The sequence below is a fragment of the Eschrichtius robustus genome, chromosome 15 (genome assembly GCF_028021215.1).
Source record: "Eschrichtius robustus isolate mEscRob2 chromosome 15, mEscRob2.pri, whole genome shotgun sequence".
NCBI lineage: Eukaryota > Metazoa > Chordata > Mammalia > Artiodactyla > Eschrichtiidae > Eschrichtius > Eschrichtius robustus.
Genome location: NC_090838.1, coordinates 18,737,886 through 18,761,438, shown reverse-complemented (window position 1 = coordinate 18,761,438; position 23,553 = coordinate 18,737,886). Strand labels below are relative to the sequence as shown.

The 23,553-nt window shown below is 38.3% G+C and overlaps 1 protein-coding gene across 2 annotated transcripts in view; it reads right to left on the bottom strand.

Moving 5' to 3' along the window:
• Positions 1-23,553, bottom strand: part of UBXN2A (UBX domain protein 2A) — a 44,199-nt gene that overhangs the window by 8,268 nt on the left and 12,378 nt on the right. For both annotated transcript variants that reach the window (XM_068564741.1, XM_068564740.1), the window contains exons 2-4: positions 17,410-17,464; positions 9,331-9,469; positions 3,690-3,796 (exon numbers count right to left, since the gene is read on the bottom strand). In XM_068564741.1, coding sequence (XP_068420842.1) covers positions 3,690-3,796; positions 9,331-9,469; positions 17,410-17,450 — 287 coding nt within the window. In that variant the 5' untranslated portion in view covers positions 17,451-17,464. The remainder of the gene's footprint in view (positions 1-3,689; positions 3,797-9,330; positions 9,470-17,409; positions 17,465-23,553) is intronic.

Genomic DNA, 23,553 nt, shown 5'->3' with positions numbered 1-23,553 from the left:
GTCAAGGTCATTAAAAAAAGACAAAAACAAAAACTGAGAAACTGTTCCCTCCTGAAGGAGACTAAAGAGACATGACATTTAAAAGCAATGTGTAATTCTGAATTGGATGCTTTTGCTATAAAGGATAATATTAAGATAAAAAGTGAAACCTGAATACATTCTGAGGAATAATTGGTAATAATATTATACATCAATAGATGGTTGTATTGTGGTTACATAGGAAAATATATTTCCTTTTTAATAAAAATACAAACTAAAGTATTCAGGATGATGAGGCATCACTTTAGCAACTTACTCTCAAATGCTTTTAGAAAAGTTCTTTGTACCACACTTGCAACTTCTGTATTAGTTTGAAAAAGATTCCAAATTAATTATATTATATAATATAGAGACATTTAAAATCTGTATATACATTGTACATATACATATATACAGACCTGTATATGTGTATGTATATATTGAAAATTGGTTAGACGTAGAATACTATCAACCCTTCTGAAATAAAAACTGACCAAAATAAGTACATTGCACAACTAAATTGATGTTACACATAAAATCATGTGCTAAGGACAGTGTCATAGGACAGATATTTAATTTTGTATATCTTTTTAGGAAAGCAGAAGCATGAATATGAGCATCAATTGCTGAAAGAATGTTCATGCTTTTTATTCATTAATTTTCTTTCTATCAATCTATCATGAAAGAGTAATCGGAGGTTCAGTTCGAACTTTAAGCACAATTATAAGAAAACATAGGAGTAAGGGACTTCCCTGGTGGTCCAGCGGTTAAGACTCTGTGCTCCCAATGCAGGGGGCACAGGTTCGATCCCTGGTCAGGGAACCAGATGCCACATGCCACAACTAAAAGATTCCACATGCTGCAACTAAGACCTGGCGCAGCCAAATAAATAAAATAAATAAATATTAAAAAACAAAAAAAAGAAAACATAGGAGTAAAATCTTCAAGGCCCTGAATTAGGCGATGGTTTCTTAGATATAACACCAGAGCCAAAAGTGACAAAAAAAAAAAAAAAAATCGATAAATCAGACCTCATCAAATTTAAAACTTTTATGCCTCAAAGGACATCATCAAAAAATGAAAAGACAACACAAAGAATGGGAGAGAATATTGTCTCCAAAATACATCATGAACTCTTACAACTCAACAGCAAGGCAAATAACCCAATTTTAAAAATAGGCAAGGGAAAAAAAAAATGGACAAAGGATTTGTATAGACATTTCTTCAAAGAAGATACACATGTGGTCCATAAGTACATGAAAAGATGCTCAGTATTACTGGTCATGAGAGAAATGCAAATCAAAACCACAACAAGACACCAGTTCTTATTCACTTGGATAGTTATAATTTAAAAAACGAGACACTAACAAGTGTTGGCAAGGATATGGAAAAACTGGAACTATCATACACTGTTGGTGGAAATATAAAATGGTGCAGTAACTTTGGAATACAGTTTGCCAGTTCTTCATAAACAGAGTTAACAACAATTCCACTCCTAGACCTAAGAGAATTGAAAACATATGTCCACACAAAAACTTGTACACAATGTTCGTAGAAGCATTATTCGTAATAACTAAGATGTGGAAATAACCCGAAAATCTATCCACTGATAAATGGATAAACTAAATGTGGTACACCCATACAATGCAACACTATCTGGCAATAAAGAGGAATGAAGAACTGTTAAAAGCTACAACATGAATGAACTTTGAGAACATTATGCTGAGTGAAAGAAATCAGACATAAAATGATTCCATTTATATGCAATGTTCAAACTAGGCAAATCCATAAAAGTAGAAAGTAGATTGTGGTTGCGCAGGGCTGTGAGGAGGGGCAAATGGAGAGTGATTACTAGTATGGGGTTTCCTTTTAGGGTGAAGAAATGTTCCTGAATGAACAGTGCTGATAGTTGCATAACTCTGTGAATATATTAAAAAATAATGAATTGTATACTTTAAAAGGGTAAATTCTATGGTAGGCTAATTATATCTCAAAAAAGTGGTAATTTAAAAAATAAAGTTATTATTTTTAAAAAAATTAAATACAAGGATAGTCACAGATATTTTTTGATAGTGGGAGACATAAGAAATAATCATATTATCAACAACTAAGCATATATATAAAAATTATGGGTCATCATCGTAACAAAACAATATGCAGATATAGTCAAGTATTTCAAGATAGTCAAAAAAATTTTTTAACAATATTATTATTTTTAAAAATAAAGTTATTTATTTATTTATCTATTTCTGGCTGCAGTGGGTCTTTGTTGCTGCATGTGGGCTTTTCCCTGGTTGTGGCTAGTGGGGGCTACTCTTCGTCGTGGTTCGCAGGCTTCTCATTGTGGTGGCTTCTCTTGTTGCGGAGCACAGGCTCTAGGCGCATGGGCCTCAGTAGTTGTGGCACGTAAGCTCAGTAGTTGTGGCGCATAGGCTTAGTTGCTCCAAGGCATGTGGGATCTTCACAGACCAGGGCTTGAACTCATGTCCCCTGCATTGGCAGGTGGTTTCTTAACCACCGTGCCAAAAGGGAAGCCCTGACGGGCAGATTCTTAACCAGTGCATGACGAGGTAAGTCCCAAGACAGTCAAAATTAAAATAATATATATATATGTATATTATATTGGGACTTCCCTGGTGGCACAGTGGTTAGGAATCTGCCTGCCAATGCAGGGGACACGGGTTCGAGCCCTGGTCTGGGAAGATCCCACATGCCGTGGAGCAACTAAGCCTGTGTGCCACAACTACTGAGCCTGCGCTCTAGAGCCCGTGTGCCACAACTACTGAGCCCGCGTGCCACAACTATTGAGCTTGAGCTCTAGAACCCGCGAGCCACAACTACTGAGCCCGTGTGCCACAACTACTGAAGCCTGCGTGCCTAGAGCTTGTGCTCCACAACAAGAGAAGCCACCGCAATGAGAAGCCTGCGCATCACAACGAAGAGTAAGCCCCACTCGCCGCAACTAGAGAAAGCCTGCGCACAGCAAGGAAGACCCAATGCAGCTTAAAAAAAAAAAAAAAAAAAAAAACCAAAAAAGACACGTAGGATGTTATGTGGTATTAAGTAACAATTGGCAAAGTGAATTAATTTAAGTCAGATTTTGGTTGGTCAGAGTTCAAATTCCTGACCCTTCAAAATTACAGCTGTGGTTCTTTTAAGAAAACTCATCTTATGAAAAAAATCTGAATTTATAAAAGAAAAAGTGTCTTTGAATGCATAGGAACATGTGAACAACATTAAAAGGAATCTTCTAAATGAAATATATCTAAAATATCTTTCTTGGACTTCCCTGGTGGTGCAGTGGTTAAGAATCCGCCTCCCAATGCAGGGGACACGGGTTCGAGCCCTGGTCCGGGAAGATCCCACATGCTGTGGAGCAACTAAGCCCTTGCGCCACAACTACTCAGCCTGCGCTCTAGAGGCCTCGAGCCACAACTACTGAGCCCACGTGCCACAACTACTGAAGCCCACACGCCTAGAGCCTGTGCTCCACAACAAGAGAAGCCACCGCAATGAGAAGCCCGCGCACCACAACGAAGAGTAGCCCCCGCTCTCCACAACTACAGAAAGCCCGCGAGCAGCAATGAAGACCCAACACAGCCAAAAATAAATAAATTAATTTAAAATAAATAAATAAATAAAATATCCTCCTATTTACAAAGATTGCTTACCCTTTTTTGATGGAGTTCAGAAACTGCTGACTTGCACCATCAGAATAACTTCTGAAATCATCATTGACTGTGAATCCATTTTTCCATAATTTTATACTTATATCTGCCTGCAAAGCAGTAAGAAAAAAAATGCATCATGTTAATAAATGAAATGTACTAATAAACTAAAAGTCCCTTGAAACTTTCTTCTATCAGTGTATATTTTATGTATCAATCTTTTCTTTAAAATTGAGATATACCTGACATATAACATTGTATTAGTCTTAGGTATACAACATAATGGTTTGATATATATATCTATTGTAAAATGATTACAGAATAAGTGTAGTTAACATCCATTACCACACACAGCTACAAATTTTTTTTTTAATTTTTATTTATTTATTTATTTATGGCTATGTTGGGTCTTCGTTTCTGTGCGAGGGCCCTCTCCAGTTGCGGCAAGTGGGGGCCACTCTTCATCGCGGTGCGTGGGCCTCTCACTATCGCGGCCTCTCTTGTTGCGGAGCACAGGCTCCAGACGCTCAGGCTCAGCAATTGTGGCTCACGGGCCTAGTCGCTCCGCGGCATGTGGGATCTTCCCAGACCAGGGCTCGAACCCGTGTCCCCTGCATTGTCCTCAACCACTGAGCCACCAGGGAAGCCCTACACATTTTTTAAATATACCATTCTTAACAGCAAGCTTCAAATGTAAAATATCAAAAATTATAATGTACACATAAAATATGGTTCATAATGAATAATATTTTAAAATAATTCATTAATAATTTTGTTTAAGAGAGCTCATTTGCAAAAATATTGTGTGCCCTGTCTTAGAGGACACTAAAGCTTTCTGGCCAGAACAGACTTCTCAACAGTTAGAGAAGGAGTTTGAAATGACTTGAACATTAGACTTTGAACATTAAGAATAATAAAGGGGGAAAAAAAACTATGAGTAATTAATGGCTATTCCTTCAAATATAAACTATCAGTGTTACTGTTATCAATATTTCATCTCTCAACATCTTGTTGATCATCTCCTAAGAACATTATTTATTCACTCATTCAATCAAAGAAGTCACTGTAGAAATATAGAAAGGTTCAGAAATACAGTAGAATGCAGGGATGCTTCAGGCTGAACACAGAAGGACTGATTAAAAACCATTTAAGAAAATAGACTATTAGAGGCCTTCCCTTGTCTGTAGCATTTATTCATTCAGCATATGTTTACTGAGTGACTAATATGTAACAGACACTCCATTAAGATGTTAGGGAAAACAATCACAATAATGATAGCATATATTATTAGCCTGCCTGCCTATCTATCTGTCTGTCTACGTACCTATCTGAGAGAGCACTTGTGTGTACACTTGTATGTACCAAACACTGTTTAAAGTACTTTCCCTACATAAATTTATTTAATCCTCCTAAAATCCACACAAGGTGGGTATTATTATTATTATCCTTTTTATAGATGGGAAAATAGAAACACAGAAGATTAATTAAATTGCCCAATATTACATAGTCAGTAAGGGTGGAGCTGGGGCTGGAATCCATGCTATCAACCACTATACTATATTACCTCTTTTTTTTTACCTGTAACCAAACTGCCAAGACTCTGCTCTCATGGTACTCACAGAAAAGAATAAGAAATAAAAAAATTGTACAAATGAACTTACTTACAGAACAGAAATAGAGTCACAGATGTAGAAAACAAACTTATGGTTACCAACGGGGAAAGTGGCAGGGAGGGATAAATTGGAAGATTGGGATTAACACATATATAAAACAGACAACTAATAAGGACCTACTGTATAGCACAGGGAATCCTATTCAATACTCTGTAATGACCTATACAGGAAAAGAATCTAGAAAAGAGTGGATATATGTATATGTGTAACTGATTCACTTCGCTGTACAGCAGAAACTAATACAACATTGTAAATCAACTATACTCCAATAAAAATTAATTTTAAAAAAAAGAAGAGAAAAGAAAAAAAAAAAAAAAAGAAAAGAATGAGAACAAAACAAATAGGAAAAGAGCACATAAAGACACTGAGGAGGGGAATTCCCTAGCAGTCCAGTGGTTAGGACCGGTACTTTCACTGCTGAGGGCCCGGGGTTCAATCCTTGATCAGGGAACTATCCCACAAGCTGCATGGCACGGACAGAAAAAAAAAAAAAAGACACTGAGGAAAACAGAAGAAACTTAAAAACAAAAATCCAAAAATGATAATTAATACACTTATATAAGAGAGGATGTCTGAAAGGGAGTAGGAGGGAATATTCAGGCAGCAAAAGAGCTCTTAGAAACTTAAAATGGAAATTAAATAAAAGGATTGAATATAAGGTTGAAGAAATATTACAATCAAAATAGAACAAAACAACAAAGAGGTGGAAAACAGGAGAAATAATAAGAGACTCAGTCCAAGAGATCCATTATCTAAGTAAAAATATTACAGAGAGACAGACAACAGAGGGGAGCAAAATATCGAGAAGCAACATGAGAAAATGTCCTAAAAGAGTAATATACAAGTTTCTGTATTGAATGAATGAAAAAGAATCTATACCAAGGCCCATCAGAACATGAGGAGATTAAAGAAAAGATGCTAATAGGTTGCAGGGAGTAAAAACATGCCACACACACAGGCTCAGATGCCAAAACAGCAATCTATCAATCATGTGTGAAGGCAGAATAAAGGCAAATTCAGGTGCGCAAGGTTTTAAGCCATCCATTTCCCATGCACTCTTTTTACACGCACTTTCTGCATAAAACACCTCAAGACTGGCTTCATAAAAATGGAAACATACAGGGTAGGGGTTGGGAGAGGCACAGAATTCAGTGCACCAGAAGTGAGAGGAGAGATAAATAAAGTGCTCAGGATCATAGATTCCAGGGCAGCAGCAGTGTAACTCCCCTAGAGGACATCGGAGAAAGAAGGCCTTCACCACAGTTGTCCTGCAGAAAAAATTAAACTGGTAAAATTATCTAATATGTTCAAACATACTGGAAAAAGATACAGCCTGCTATCAGAGTTCGGGGATGAATAAATGACAGGCACAAAGAAATAAAGGAAATATGGAAGGGAAAAAACTATTAATTCTAATGAAAATTTAAAAGGCAGTCAGGAAAAGAAATATAACACACTATATGACTCAGTGATGCTGTACAGTATTTACAAAGTCATAAAGATATAAACAATGATAATTGATTTAATCCCAAATTATGATATAATTATGTTAGTCAAATGAGAGGAGGTGGTTTGGGGATGAGGGGAAGGAAGAATAAGAGCTAAATTCTCATTTTCTATTTTTAAAAAGTCAATACATAATTTGAAAAAACTAAAAAATCAAGAACTATCATTATTAGTATATTATTAGAAATATAGTCTTTATACAAGAAGAAACAGTTAAGACTACCTCTGGGTAGTGATTACCTCTGGGAAGTAGATATCACGGCCATGGAGGAACCGGGCTGCTATTTTTCAACCTAAGTCCTTCAGACTTCAGTCTGAAGAACTAAAGAACTCTCTCCGAGCTCTCAATGCAGGGGGTCCGGATTCGATCACTGGTCAGGGAACTAGACCTCACATGCGTGTCACAACTAAGAGTTTGCATGCCACAACTAAGGAGCCCGCCTGCCGCAACTAAGACCCAGTGCAACCAAATAAAATAAATAAATAAAAAATATATTAAAAAAAAAAATTTTAAAGGCAAATTAGAGTAGAGGGATCTCTTTAATGTCTGACTTTGAAAAGCCAGCTAGATTCTCATAATTGCTGCTGCCTTCAGTCTGCTGTGATATGGCATTTTGATTGAAGTACATTTTAAAAAAAAAAATCAAGCCTCAAACAGATATGTAGTTGCAAAAAGAAGCATTTTAAAGCTTTTCCAAGATACTACATCAAAATGTAGTAAGTGGTAGTATCTCAAAAGTTAGTTGAAAATATCACATGATAACACATATGTAGAATCTAAAAAAATGATACAAATGAATATATTTACAAAACAGAAACAGACTCATAGATATAGAAAACTTATGGCTACCAAAGGGGAAAGGTGGGGTGAGGGATAAATTAAGAGTTTGGGATTAACAGATAAACACTACTACATATAAAATAGATAAACAACAAGGGCCTCCTGCATAGCACAGGGAACTTATATTCACGATCTTGTAATAACCTATAATGAAAAAGAATTTGAAAAAGAATATATATATTACATATATTTTACATATATTATATATATCATATATATTTTATATACATTATATATTATATATTATATATTATATATATTATATATATATATATATATATATATATATATATAAAAAACTGAATCACTTTGCTGTACATCTGAAACTAACACAACTTTTTTCTTTTTTTGGCCACGCCACGTGGCTTGTGGGATCTTAGCTCCCCAGCGAGGGACTGAACCTGTGCCCTCAGCAGGGAAAGCTCAGAGTCCTAACCACTGGACAGCCAGGGAATTTCCTAACACAACATTTTAAATCAACTGTACTTCAATTTAAAAAAAAAAAAGTTGAGGGACTTCCCTGGTGGCACAGTGGTTAAGAATCTGCCTGCCAATGCAGGGGACACGGGTTCGATCCCTGGTCTAGGAAGATCCCACATGCTGCGGAGCAACTAAGCCCATGCGCCACAACTACGGAACCTGCGCTCCAGAGCCTGCGAGCCACAGCTACTGAGCCCACGTGCCACAACTACTGAAGCCTGCGCGCCTAGAGCCTATGCTCTGCAACAAGAGAAGCCATCGCAATGAGAAGCATGCACACTGCAACGAAGAGTAGCCCCCGCTCGCCGCAACTAGGGAAAGCCCACGTGCAAAAACGAAGACCCAACGCAGCCAAAAATAAGTAAATGAAAAATAAAAAAATTTATTCAAAAAAAAAAGTTAGTTGAGAATCTGAACATGGAATCTGAAACTTAAAGGTATATTTATTAATATGACAATAATCCTATCAGAAATATCTTTTAAGTTTTGGGAAGCTCTCAAGTGCATGATGGCAGTTTATCAAAATTCTTACTTTCACTTAAGAAAGTTGGTAAGATCATATCTTATCATTTGCAACAAATACTGTAAGTTGTTTCCCTTGAAGTGTCAGACTTAACTTCATACATTTTGAGAAAATGTCTGCAGAATATCCAAGACTGAATAACTAGTTGTCTGTACATCACTTTCATGTAAAAACAGTACACCATGAAAAAGCAGAGTGTCCAGCTTGTATCTCAAGCAATGGTACTTTTCCTTAAGATACTTCTGTATATTGTAGAAATGTTTTACATACACTTCATATTTTATCACATAGAATATTTGTAAGATGTGTATTAAAGAGTTGGGATTTAATGAAATGTGTAAATTTTACTGCTTCATCAAGGAAATTTTTAATTGAAACGAGTGTTTTGTCCCCCTGCAAGTTCAAGGAAAGAATACAGTAGTTACTGGTTCAGAGTGGTATCACTGCCTCAATTCCTCCTAAGGTGCCAGTTTTGCCTACCATTGCTTTTGCAGTATCAGTGCAAACTCAACACAGTGAAAAAAGTAAATAATATCTTACTATTATTATGAAAACAGTTTTGACCTCTAAAGGGCCATATTTTGAGAAGCACTGGGAAAGAAAAAATTTATGGACACTTACCTGTTTCTTTTGTTCAGTGGGAGACACACATTTGGCACCAACCTTCTGAGCTTCCTCAAAAAGGCTGTCAACGAAATATTCACAATTTGTTTGCTGATTATCACTAAGAGGTTGGTGGTCAGATCCTGTTTCACAAACCCTATACACACACACAAAAAAGAAAAATAAGCACTATTAACCACTAATTCTCTAAAAATTTACACAAATTGTTCTAGTTAAAGGATCTAGAACTGACACGCTACCTCCATGCCTGCAGTTGAGACTCTCTTCTGAATTAACATAGTAGATATGTGGCCTCGGGAAGTCATTAACACTTGTGGTCCAGAGCAGTGTTTTCTCAACTTCAGTCCATTGATATTTGGGGAGGGTTAATTCTTTGTTGGGCAGGCTGTCCTGTACACTGTAGGAAGTTTAGCAGCATCTGTGGCCGTTAAACCACTAGACGCCAGTAGCATGGACATCCCCCAACCCCCCAGTGTTATAATAATAAAAAACATCTTTAGACAATGCCAGATGGCCTCTGGGGGTGGGATGGGCAAAACTTCACCAGGTTGAAAACCACCGGTCCAGAGTAAAAACACCTGTTCTTTGTAAAGCTCTCAAAATGGCTTTAAGAGGGGTTGCTATGTACTTTTTGGTAACACAAAGCACTCTTGAAACTAAAGGTGGTAAGGTGTGAGGAACAGTCATAATCATAGTTATGCTCCTTTGCACACTTCAGAATGAAATTTCCCACTCAAGACTTTCATCTGTAGTGGTTTAATACTCTACCGGGTTCTTTTTTTTCTTTCTTTCTTTTTAAATTGAGGTACAACTGACTTACAACATTATTTTAGTTTCAGGTACACAACATAATTCAATGCTTGTACGTACTGCAAAATAATCACCACAATGTCTAGTTAATTGTTAACATCCATCACCATGCATAGTTACAGAATTTTTTCCTTGTGATGAGAACTTTCAAGATTTACTCTCTTGGCAACTTTCAGATATACAGTACAGTGTTATTAACTAAAGTCTCCATGATGTACATCATATCCCATGACTTATTTATTTTATAACTGGAAGTTTGTACCTCTTGACCACCTTCCTCCATTTTGCCCACCCCATCTACTATTTTTGTATGTGTATGTGTGTTTATATTTTGTCATAAAAGAAATATTACCTAAGATTTTGTTTGATAAAAGGATGGTTTCTGGTTGATCTTTTCTAAAGTCACATAGAAAATTCATAAATGTACTGAGAGATAATTTCTCAGATTTCTCAGATAATAATCAACACTTTTATAGTTCTTACACTGTGCCAGGATCTGCAAGGCAGATATTTTTATCCACATTTTATAGATAAGGAAAATGAGTCACAAAGAGGTTAAGTTACATGTTAGAGATTACACAGCTAGTAAGTGGCAGAAACAGAATTCAAACGCTGTTAATCTGTCTTCCAAGTCTATGCTCCTAGCCATGATACATTATAAAGCCTCTCTTAATAGCTAATATTTACTAAGCATTTATTAATACATGTTAGGAACTTTTCTAAGCGCTTTACATGTGTTTGCTCTTTCAATCTTCACAGTGACCTAAAAGGCACATATTGTTTTTATCCTCATTTACTAGGTAAAGAAAAAGCTTAAGCAATTTGCCCAAGATCGCAAAGCTATTGGGAGACAGAGCTGGAAACTGAACTCAGGCTTCTAATGCCCCTACTCTTTTTCAATTTATTTATTTATTTATTATTTATTTTTGGCTGTGTTGGGTCTTTGTTGCTGAGCATGGGCTTTCTCTAGTTGCGGCGAGTGGGGGCTACTCTTCGTTGTGGTGCGCAGGCTTCTCATTGAGGTGGCTTCTCTTGCTGTGGAGCATGGGCTCTAGGCACGCGGGCTTCAGTGGCTGCAGCACGCGGGCTCAGTAGCTGTGGCTCGCGGGCTCTAGAGCACAGACTCAGTAGTTGTGGCGCACGGGCTTAGTTGCTCCTCGGCATGTGGGATCTTCCTGGACCAGGACTCGAACCCATGTACTCTGCATTGGCAGGCAGATTCTTAACCACTGCGTCACCAGGGAAGTCCTAATGCCTGTATGCCTCTACTCTTAATCACTGTGCTAGACTGTCTCTCAAAATAGTCACTATTATACTGTTAATAAAATGCTGATAGCAGGGACTTCCCTGGTGGTCCAGAGGCTAAGACTCAGTGCTCCCAATGCAGGGGGCCCAGGTTCGATCCCTGGTCAGGGAACTAGATCCCACATACCAGAACTAAAGATTCTGCATACCGCAAAGAAGATCCCATGTGCCACAACTAAGACCCAGCACAGCCAAAATAATAATTAACTAAAAAAATAAAAATGCTGATAGCAGGGTAATTTTTTAATTTAGGTATATTCTTTTTACTCTTCTAGGTAATTCTCTCTATATATACTCTTAAGACAATCCATATTATGTCTTAGTATTACCACTTATCTCACATGGTTGTTGTTAAGATTAAATGTGAATACACATAAAGGCCTATTTACACCTGGTATACTGTATGTACCAGTACACATGCTGGCACGTAGTAAATTCTTAAATATTAGATGATAATGTCATTACAACCACTTTGTGCTTTCTGGTATTTGTTTCTTCTGTTCAGAAAGCAATTTATACTTAATTACTAAGTACTAAGTACAAAGCCAATAAAGCTGAGCATCCAGAGTAGCTGAAGTTTTAGTCCTTTATCATACATATTTGGTATATAAATTCTACTAAACCTTATTATGCTAACACAGGTCATTCAAATATTTGAGTACCTACTATATGTTAGGTGGGGAAGACACAAAGATGAATAAGAAATAGTCTAGGCTTTTAAGAGGTTCAGAGTACAGTGTGTTGGAGATGGATGCCCACAAACTTGATTAACTTAGATAAACTGGACCAATTCCTTGAAAAGCACAATCTACCCAAACTCACATGAGGAGGAATACACAATATGAATAGGCTTACATTTATTAAAGAAACTGAATCAATAATTGATAATCTGCCAAAACAGAAAGCACCAGGCACAGATGATTTCACTGGTGAATTCTATCAAACATTTAAGAACGAATTGATACCAATTCTCTATAATCTCTTTCAGAAAATAAAAGTGGAAGGGAATACTTCTAACTCATTCTATGTGGACAGCATTACCCAAATACCAAAACCAGATAAAGACATTACAAGAAAGGAAAACTACAGACAAAACTCTCATGAACCTAAGTGCAAAATCCTTGGGACCTCCCTGGTGGTCCAGTGGTTAAGACTCTGTGCTCTCAATGCAGGGGGCCTGGGTTCGATCCCTGGTCAGGGAACTAGATCCCGCATGCCTCCCGCTTGCCACAACTAAAGATCCTGCATGCGTAGCGAGGATCCCACACACGGCAATGAAGATTCCCTGAGCCGCAACTAAGACCTGGCACTGCCAAATAAATAAATAATTTTTTTTAAAATGCAAAATCCTCAACAAAATACTAATATTTTGAATCCTGCAATATATAAAAAGAATTATACACCACAACGAAGTAGGATTTATTCCAGGTATGTAAGACTGGTTCAACATGAGAAAATCAATCAATGTAACCCACCACATCAACACACTAAAGAAGAAAAATCATATGATCATATCAACAGATGTAGAAAAAGCATCTGACAATATCTAACACCTATTCACAATAAGAACTCTCAGCAGGGCTTCCCTGGTGGCGCTGTGCTTGAGAATCTGCCTGCTAATGCAGGGGACATGGGTTCGAGCCCTGGTCTGGGAAGATCCCACATGCCGCAGAGCGGCTGGGCCCGTGAGCCACAATTACTGAGCCTGTGCGTCTGGAGCCTGTGCTCGCCAACAAGAGAGGCCGCGATAGTGAGAGGCCCGCGCACCACGATGAAGAGCGGCCCCCGCTTGCCACAACTAGAGAAGGTCCTCACACAGAAACGAAGACCCAACACAGCCATAAATAAATAAATAAATAAATTAAAAAAAAAAAAAAAAAAGAACTCTCAGCAAATTAGGAATAGAGAGGAACCCCCTCAAGCTAATGTCATACTTAATGATGAGAAACTAGATGCTTTTCCCCTAAGAGAAGGAACAAAACAAGGATGCCGCTTCTCACCACTCCTCTTCAATGCCATACTGGAAATCTTAGCTAAACCAGTAAGACAAGAAAAGGAAATAAAAAAAAAAAATACAGGTCAAGATGGAAGAAAAATTGTCTTTTCGCAGGTAACAAGACTGTTTACATAGAAAATCCAAAAGAATCAACAACAATGTAAAACTCTTGGGACTAATACACATTTATAGCAAAGTTGCAGGACACAAGATTAATATACAAAAGCCAGTGCTTTCCTGTATACCAGCAATTAACAATTGGTATATGGAATTAAAAGTGCAACATTACACACATTAGCGCCATTTGTCAAACTCCACAGAACTCCAAAGAAACAGACCCAAATGTAAACTCTAGTTAAAAATAGTGTATCAATACTAAATATATACAACTTTATTATTTCATCATTGTTTTCTACTCTGTCATTCTTTTCTTTACTTGTTATTATCATTTTGTGATGCAAATATCAATACTCTTCTTTAGAACTCTGAAACCAGATTATCAAAGGGGTTACATTAAGTAAATAGTCTTGAAGTCCTAGGGGTTTCTCTAATAATAAAAAGTACAAAAACTTCAGGAAAGGTAATAGGAAACATCTATCCTGGCTCAGAAAAGCCTCTTTTGCTCACTTTCTCATTCACTATTGTGTGTTTTGCATAAATAAGGTTATCAGCTAGCTGTTGTTCAAACAGGTGAAAGATTTGCATCTGTTTATGCTTTGGAAGCACATATGGTAAATATGGATCTTCACCATTTATAATCTTTGAGCAACTGATACACTTAGGGAATCAGTCTTCTTTTCATTTTTTACTGGACTGCTGTTTCTAACAAAATCTATTTTTGTTACCAAGAAAATTATAAACTCTATTACTAATATTCTTGTATACACATCTTAGTATTTATTTATTATTATTATTTTTTAAAATAAATTTATTTATTTTTGGCTGCATTGGGTCTTCATTGCTGCACGTGGGCTTTCTCTAGTTGTGGCGAGCAGGGGCTACTGTTCGTTTCAGTGTGCAGGCTTCTCGTGGTGGTGGCTGCTCTCATTGTGGAGCATGGGCTCTAGGTGCACGGGCTTCAGTAGTTGTGGCACACAGGCTCAGCAGTTGTGGCTCACGAGCTCTAGAGCGTAGGCTCAGTAGTTGTGGCGCACAGGCTTAGTTTCTCCACGGCATGTGGAATCTTCCCAGACCCGAGCTCAAACCCGTGTCCCCTGCATTGGCAGGCAGATTCTTAACCACTGTGCCACCAGGGAAGCCCCTATTATTACTTTTAAAATTTATTTATTTTATTTTTGGCTGCACTGGGTCTTTGTTGTTGCATGCGGGCTTTCTCTAGTTGCAGCGAGTGGGTGCTACTCTTTGTTGCGGTGCACAGGCTTCTCACTGTGGTGGCTTCTCACTGCGGTGGCTTCTCGTTGCGGAGCACAAGCTCTAGGCATGTGGGCTTCAGTAGCTGTGGTGCTTGGGCTCAGTAGCTGTGGCTCACGGGCTCTAGAGCGCAGGCTCAGTAGTTGCGGTGCACAGGCTTAGCTGCTCTGTGGCATGTGGGATCTTCCCAGACCAGGGCTTGAACCCGTGTCCCCTGCACTGGCAGGCGAATTCTTAACCCCTGTACCACCAGGGAAGCCCCTTACTAATTATTTAAATTCAAAGTATTGATACATGTTATAACATTATAAAGCTTGAAAACATTATGCTAAATGAAAGAAGCCAGTCACAAAAGACCCCATATTCTATGATTCCATATATATGAAGTGCCCAGAATAAGCAAATCTATAGAGACAGAGAGCGTATCAGTGGTTGTCAGGCATAGGGCACAGGAGAATGGGGTGTGACTGCTAACAGGTATGGGGTTTCTCTTTGGGTGATGTAAATGTTATAAAACTGACTGTGGTAATGGTTTCACAACTCTATGAATGTACTAACAACCACTTAATTGTATACTTTTTTTTTTTTTTTTGGCTGCACTGGGTCTTCGTTGCTGCAAGTGGGGGTTACTCTGCGTTGCAGTGCACGGGCTTCTCTTGCTGCAGAGCACGGGCACGGGCACTAGAGTGCAGGCTCAGTAGTTGTGGCACACGGGCTTAGTTGTTCTGCGGCACGTGGGATCTTCCCGGACCAGGGATCAAACCCGTGTCCCCTTGCATTGGCAGGTGGATTCTTAACCACTGTGCCACCAGGGAAGTCCCTGAATTGTACACTTTAAATGGATGAGTTATATGGTATGTGAATTACGTCTCCACAAAACTGTTAGCAGTCCTAAGTTAATTTTACTCTTTAAAATCAGTCATTCAGGGCTTCCCTGGTGGCGCAGTGGTTAAGAATCTGCCTGGCAATGCAGAAGACACAGGTTCGAGCCCTGGTCTGGGAAGATCCCATATGCTGTGGAGCAACTAAGCCCGGGCGCCCCAACTACTGAGCCTGCGCTCTAGAGCCTGTGAGCCACAACTACTGAAGCCCGCACACGTAGAGCCCGTGCTCCGCAATAAGAGAAGCCACCGCAATGAGACGCCTGCACACCGCAACAACGAGTAGCCCCCACTCACCCCAACTAGAGAAAGCCCACGTGCAGCAATGAAGACCCAACACAGCCAAAAATTAATAAATAAAAATTAAAAAAAAAATTAGTCATTCAGCTGGGGCTTCCGTGGTGGTCCAGTGGTTAAGACTCCGCGCTTCCACTGCAGGGGGCACGGGTTGGATCACTGGTTGGGGAAGTTCCACAAGCCACAAGGTGTGGCAAAAATCAATCCATCAATCAATCAATCAGCCATTCAACTTATTTCTGTGTAGAAAAGAGTTAACATAGCAGGCCTAACTGTTGCTATCCTTTTTACTTTTCTCATGAGAGTATGGAATTTTAATATGTGCCTAGTCCCCAGTATAAACCCTAAGGCTCATTTCCAATGAACTTCCCTGGTAGACAACATCTCACACGTGCTGTATAACTTATTACTGGAGGAATTAAGTGTGTGTCCTGGTGGCTCCACTGGGCAAGGACTCTTGGAAGCTTATGCCTGGTTTCCCCTGGACTTCACCCCCTTGCAAAGTATCTTTTCATTGCAATAAAGCTTAGTCATTAGTATGACTATAAGCTGAATCCTGTGAATCCTCTAATCAAATCATCACATCTGGAGGCAGTCTTAGGGGCTCCTGACATTACCTCACAATTATATAGTTAGTATCAGATATCTATATAAAACAGTAAGTACTCTAGTGAAAAAATAATAAATAGTATTTGTTCGGTATAGAAAGTGTTCACAAAGTATTTGTAAATACTTACCTGTCTCCTTAAATGGACTATGAATGAAAGATATTTACCTTTTCAAATATTTAAAACAAAGAACATAATACAAAAATAAATATTCCACTTCAGAGAAGTGAGAATAAAGAATTTTGTATTAATAAGAACGAGAGACTTTGCACCTACCATTTATTGGGTGCCTGCTATATGCTAATACGATGCTCAGTGCTTTAAATTGGCTATCTAATCCTTACAAAAACCTTTCAGGTACCTATGTACACCTCCTCCTTTTTAGATGAGATACTGAAACTCAAAGAATCTACCTAAGTTGCTCAAATGCCAGAGAAGTAGTATAAGACAGAGATGGGATTCAAACCTAGGTTTATCTGATTCCAAAGCCATTATATTTACACTATGACTTCAAGATAGTATAACACAAGAGGCTAATGAAGTAATAAATAGTTACTTTAATTTCCCTCTTAAATAAAAGAAATAATATGTGGGCAGAGAGAAATTTAACACAAAAAAATTAATCACAGAAAGATTTATAACTTCACTAAAATCCATTTAATGCAGCTATGAAAAAAAAACTTTGAAGTACATTACTATTAGGTATTTAACAGATAATCATAATGAAAACTTACTAAGTTAGTGAAATGTAAAAATAGAGAAAGTAACAAAGGCATTGGTAACAAAAACAATGCATAAATTAACTCACCATTCTTCCTTTATACTTTCAAGATTATCTACTTCTTTCATTCTCTTTTGACTAACTGTAAAAGTAAAAAGAAAAATAAGGTAAAGTTCTTAATACAGTATTTTAAATAAATTCATTCCAACGTATGCATTAAGATTCTTTACCATTAAGTTATTATGTACTCCTAAAGTAGCACTAAAGGGGTCTTAAGAACAAGTGACCTAACTCAAAGCTGTCACTTTCACTTAAAGTAAAGCAATAAAAAGTAAATTTTGGATTCGGATAATCTGACAAAAGAAAGATTTCATAAAAGTTATGATGAGGGGAATTCCCTGGAGGTCTAGTGGTTAGGACTCTGTGCTTTTACTACCAAGGGCCCACGTTCAATCACTGGTTGGGAAACTAAGATCCTGCAAGTGCTCACGGCCAAAAAAAAAAAAAAAACTTATAATGAAAAATAATGTATGGGGCTTCCCTGGTGGCACAGTGGTTGAGAGTCTGCCTGCCAATGCAGGGGACACGGGTTCGGGCTCTGGTCTGGGAAGATCCCACATGCCGCGGAGCAACTAGGCCCGTGAGCCACGACTGCTGAGCCTGCACGTCTGGAGCCTGTGCTCTGCAACAAGAGAGGCCGCGACAGTGAGGAGGCCGCGACAGTGAGAGGTCCGCGCACCGCGATGAAGAGTGGCCCCCGCTTGCCGCAACTAGAGAAAGACCTCGCACAGAAACGAAGACCCAACACAGCCAAAAATAAATAAATAAATAAATAAATAAAACACAGTTCTCCAAAAATTATTAAAAAAAAAAAAATAATGTATGCTTTGGTTTAATAACAAACAAAAGTGAATGTAAACATTTCACTCAATCTCCAATATTAACAAAATATCAAATCAATATAAACTCATTCTTTTCTTTTTTTCCCAATGTAGATGATTTTTATTGTCAATATTCTTTTTTTTTAACATCTTTATTAGAGTATAATTGCTTTACAATGTTGTGTTAGTTTCTGCTTTATAACTAAGTGACTCAGTTATACATATACATATGTCCCCATATCTCTTCCCTCTTGCATCTCCCTCCCTCCCACCCTCCCTATCCCACCCCTCTAGGTGGTCACAAAGCACAGAGCTGATCTCGCTCTGCTATGCGGCTGCTTCCCACTAGCTATCTATTTTATATTTGGTAGTGTATATATGCCCATGCCACTCTCTCACTTTGTCCCAGCTTACCCTTCCCCCTCCCCGTATCCTCAAGTCCATTCTCTAGTAGGTCTGCAGAGTCTGTCATACAGAGTGAAGTAAGTCAGAAAGAGAAAAACAAATACCGTATGCTAACACATATATATGGAATCTAAAAAAAAAAAAAAAGAAAAAAAATTGGTCAGAAGAATCTAGGGACAAGACGGGAATAAAAATAGGGAATATAAACTCATTCTTACAATTCTGGGGGAAAGCAAACTGACCAGATGTATTTACATGCTGTATAAATATTTTGACCATGATCTTCCACATTTCTGGGAACTTAAAAGAACAACAATGTAAGCTATATACATAAAATATGTCTGCCACAGCTGTTATCCGTTAGGAAAAACTGAAAATAAAGTAAATGGTCATGATATAGCTGCTTGATTGCTTGATGGGATAATACGTATCCCTTAAAAATAATTATGAAGCAATTTATGTAGCCAAATAGAAAGAGATGTCACATAAGTGAAAATACAAGAAACAAAAATTATTCATTCACTAGGAATGAAATCGAATGTGTATGAAAAAAATGGAGAGGGACTTCCCTGGTGGTGCAGTGGTTAAGAATCCGCCTGCCAATGCAGGGGACACGGGTTCGAGCCCTGGTCCAGGAATATCCCACCTGCTGCGGAGCAACTAAGCCCATGCACCACAACTACTGAGCCTGCGCTCTAGAGCCCGTGAGCCACAACTACTGAGCCTATGTGCCACAACTACTGAAGCCTGCGCACCCAGAGCCCGTGCTCCGCAACAAGAGGAGCCACCTCAATGAGAAGCCCACGCACCACAACTAAGAGTAGTCCTCACTCCCCGCAACTAGAAAAAGCCCACGCACAGCAACAAAGACCCAATGCAGCCAAAAATAAATTAATCAATTTTTTTAAAAATGGAGAGAAGCAAGAGTGAAAATAGTTATTGTTGGGGGGGTAAAAAATTGTGGATTATTTTCTCTCTTTCCCAAACTTTCTGCAATACTCTTTTGCCCTTACAAAAAAAAAATATAAGAAATAAGGAAACAAATCAATATTTAAGAGTCCAAGCCATCTGCCCTTTGAGAGGTCCTGGAAGCAATGACAGACTAGAAGCAATAAGCATACCAAAAGCCTACATCTTGGCTTCTAAATACAGTTTTCCAAGAAAAGGAATCATGGCTCCTTGGAGAAAAGGCTGATTCCAGGGCTGGGACAGAGAAAGAACAAATGAGCCCGAAAGATCTTGCACCAGAAAGTAAGATGGTGCTCAGTGAATGATGAGGACATATCAAAACGACACTGAAGCCACCTGAAGGGGTTCCCACTGGACAAGTCTGGGAAATGGAACATCAAAGTAAATAATGATACTAATGGATTATAACTCACTGAATAAAACAAAAACCCATGAGGAGTCCATACTATTAGATCTTAAAAAATCAGGAAAAGATGGACTTTTAAATAAATTCAACAGTCATATGGAATCACCATTAGCAAGATAAATTCCAGATATATCCAAGATCTAAAATTTAAAAATTGAACCTGAGGGTGATGTCAGCAAAATGAAAGAATAGGCAGCTCCAAGCTCCTGTCCCCACAGAAACATTGAAAAACAAGCAGAAACTATTAGGACCAACGTAGAACTCTGGAAAGTAGTCAAAGGTTTACAGCTATCAAGCAAATGATGAATCAAGAAAAATACAACTTAAAAACAGGGAAAACAAACCAATTCAAAACTGGGCAAAGGATGTGAACAGACATTTCTCCAAAGAAGAAATATTGAGTAGACAATAAGCACATGAAAAAGATGCTCAACATCACTAGTCACAATGAGATACCACTTTATACACATCAGAATAGCTATTATTGGGACCTCTCTGGTGGCGCAGTGGTTAAAAATCCACCTGCCAATGCAGAGGACACGGGTTCGAGCCCTGGTCCAGGAAGATCCCACATGCCGCAGAGCAACTATGCCCGGGCAGCACAACTACTGAGCCAGGGCTCTAGAGCCCGCAAGTCACAACTACTGAGCCTGCACGCTGCAACTACTGAAGCCTGTGTGCCTAGAGCCCATGCTCCGCAACAAGAGAAGCCACTGCAATGAGAAGCCCGTGCACCGCAACGAAGAGTAGCCCCTGCTCGCCGCAACTAGAGAAAGCCTGCACGCAGCAACGAAGACCCAATGCAGCCAAACATAAATAAATAAAAAAAAAAAAGAATAGCTATTATTTAATAAAACAAAAATAATAAGTGTTGACAGGGATGTGGAGAAATTAGAACACCGGAATATTGCTGGTGGAAATGTAAAACGGTACAGCTGCTGTAGAAAAGCATTTGGTGGTTGAGGCATTATTCACAATAGCCAAGAGGTGGAAATAATCCAGATGTCCATCAACAGATGAATGTCTGAACAAAATGTGGTATATACATACAATGGAATATTAATTAGCCATAAAAAGGAATGAAGTTTTGATACATACTACAACACGGATAAACCTTGAAAATATTAAGTGAATTAAGCCAAATACGAAAGGACAAATATTCCATGATTCTAGTTACATTGATATTTCATACAAGGCAAATTCATAGAGATAGAGAGTAAAATAGAAGTTTTTAGGGACTGGGAGAAGAGAGGAATGTGGAATTACTACATAACAGGCACAGAGTTTCCGTTTGGGACCATGAAGAAGTCTTGGAAATGGACAGTGGTAATGGTTACACACCACTGTGAATATTATTAATGCTGCTGAATTGTACACTTAACATTGGTTAAGATGGCAAATTTTATGTTATATGTGTATGTATTTTACTACAATAAAAAAAAACTTTAAAAAAGGCAAACTTTTTAATTATTAAAGAAAACATGGTAAAGTTCCCTATAACCTGGAAGAGAAGACAACTTTCCTATAACTCAAATCCAGAAGCAATAAGGGAAAAGACTGATACATTTAACTATGTAAGAATAAAAAATTTTTTTTAAATTTCTACAAAGTAAAAACACAGATGACAAACAAAAACAAACAAATAAACAAAGGGAACTGGCATTACAACTAAAAGGTTAATATATAAAGAACTGATACAGAGAAGAAAAAGGCCAACAATCAAAAGGCAACAAATATGAACAGAGACGTCTCAGAAAGAGAGAAGCAAATGGCCCTAAAATATGTGAAAAGATGTCAGTCTCACTTATAATGAAATAAATGCAATTGAAACTATATTATGATACCATTTCTCGCCAATCAGACTGGCAAAAACTTACATGTCTTGCAACACATTTTGTTGCTGAGAGTGTGGGGAAACAGCCTCAAACATTTTCGGTGGGAATGCAAAATGGCACATATCCGGGGAAGGGAATGTGGCATTACCTAGTCACCTATGCATATGACAAAGAATCTCTCCTTGACCAAACTGTAGTTAGGCTCCTCTGAGGCATCTTCTCAAGGAGGCCTGACCTTGGGCTTCCATTTCTGTTCCTGTAGAGCCCAATTTTAGCAAGAATCCTGTTAAGCAGCTTTACCCAGAATCCCTCCACCCTTGATACCTGATCAAACTCCTCACTCCGCACTCCCCCACCAACCCCGCCATGATACTGATCACCCTGGCCTGCCTTCAGCAAGAATCTTGTAGTTCAGTTTAGCAAGAATCCCCCCTTACCTTTGAGGTTTCTCTTAGTAATTTTCCATCCACTGACCCCTACCTTGCCCTTTGTCTATAAATCCCCACTTGTCCATCTTTTTTAAAAATTATTTTTTTTATTTATTTATTTTTTGGCTGCGTTGGGTCTTCATTGCTGCACATGGGCTTTCTCTAGTTGCAGCGAGCGGGGGCTACTCTTCGTTGCGGTGCGCAGGCTTCTCATTGTGGTGGCTTCTCTTGTTGCGGAGCACAGGCTCTAGGCGCACAGGCTTCAGTAGTTGTGGCACGCGGGCTTCAATAGTTGTGGCTCGCAGACTCTAGAATGCAGGCTCAGTAGTTGTGGCGCACGGGCTTAGCCGCTCCGTGGCATGTGGGATCTTCCCGGATCCGGGCTCGAACCCGTGTCCCCTGCATTGGCAGGCGGATTCTTAACCACTGCGCCACCAGGGAAGTCCCTGTCCATGTTATATTCAGAATCGAGTCCAGTTCCACACTGAGGTCTCTTTTCCCCTATCACAATAGTTCCTGAACAGAATCTGGTTTTACTGCTTTAACTACTGTCCAGCTCTGTTTTTTCTTTGACACATATATCTAGAAATCCCATTATCTAAAAATCCATCCCAATGATACTTTAGCAAAAATATAAAAAGATGAATACACTAGACTATTCACTGTAGAATTATTTACAGCATTGATTGTAACAGCAAAGCCTGTAAAAAACCTCAACTTGTCCATTAATAGGGACTTCTTGAATAAACTATGGTAAATCCACACAGTGGGATGTACTGTTAAGTGAAGAAAGCAAAATGGAGAAAAATATGTATGATATGGTACTGTTTATCTAACAGAGGTGGACATGAATATATGTATATTTGTTTACATTAGGAAAAAATGAAAAAGTAAACCAAAAAATAAATAATAAGGTTACTTATAAAGTGGGAGAGAGTGCAAGGGGTGAAGGGAGTAAGGGCAGAAGCTGGATTTCTCTGAATGTATCTTGTTTTTTAGATCAACTTTGGACCCATGCAAATATTTTATGCACTTACAAAACAAAGTTAAATTTTAAAAAAGCAATCCCTATAAACTGAAAGTAAAAATGAAACGAATTAACTGAACTGACAGAGAGGAATTATTTCAAGTAAATTTAAAACATGGTAATTTTACCATATATCCTAGTGGGATGAACCCAAAGAGGAAAAATGAAGTTTCTAGTAGTCATATTATTAGCAATAATATATTAGTATTGTTTATATGAAAAGTATGGTATAAAGATAAAGCAGTGGGTCTCAACCAGGAGGCAATAGTGCCCCTAAGAA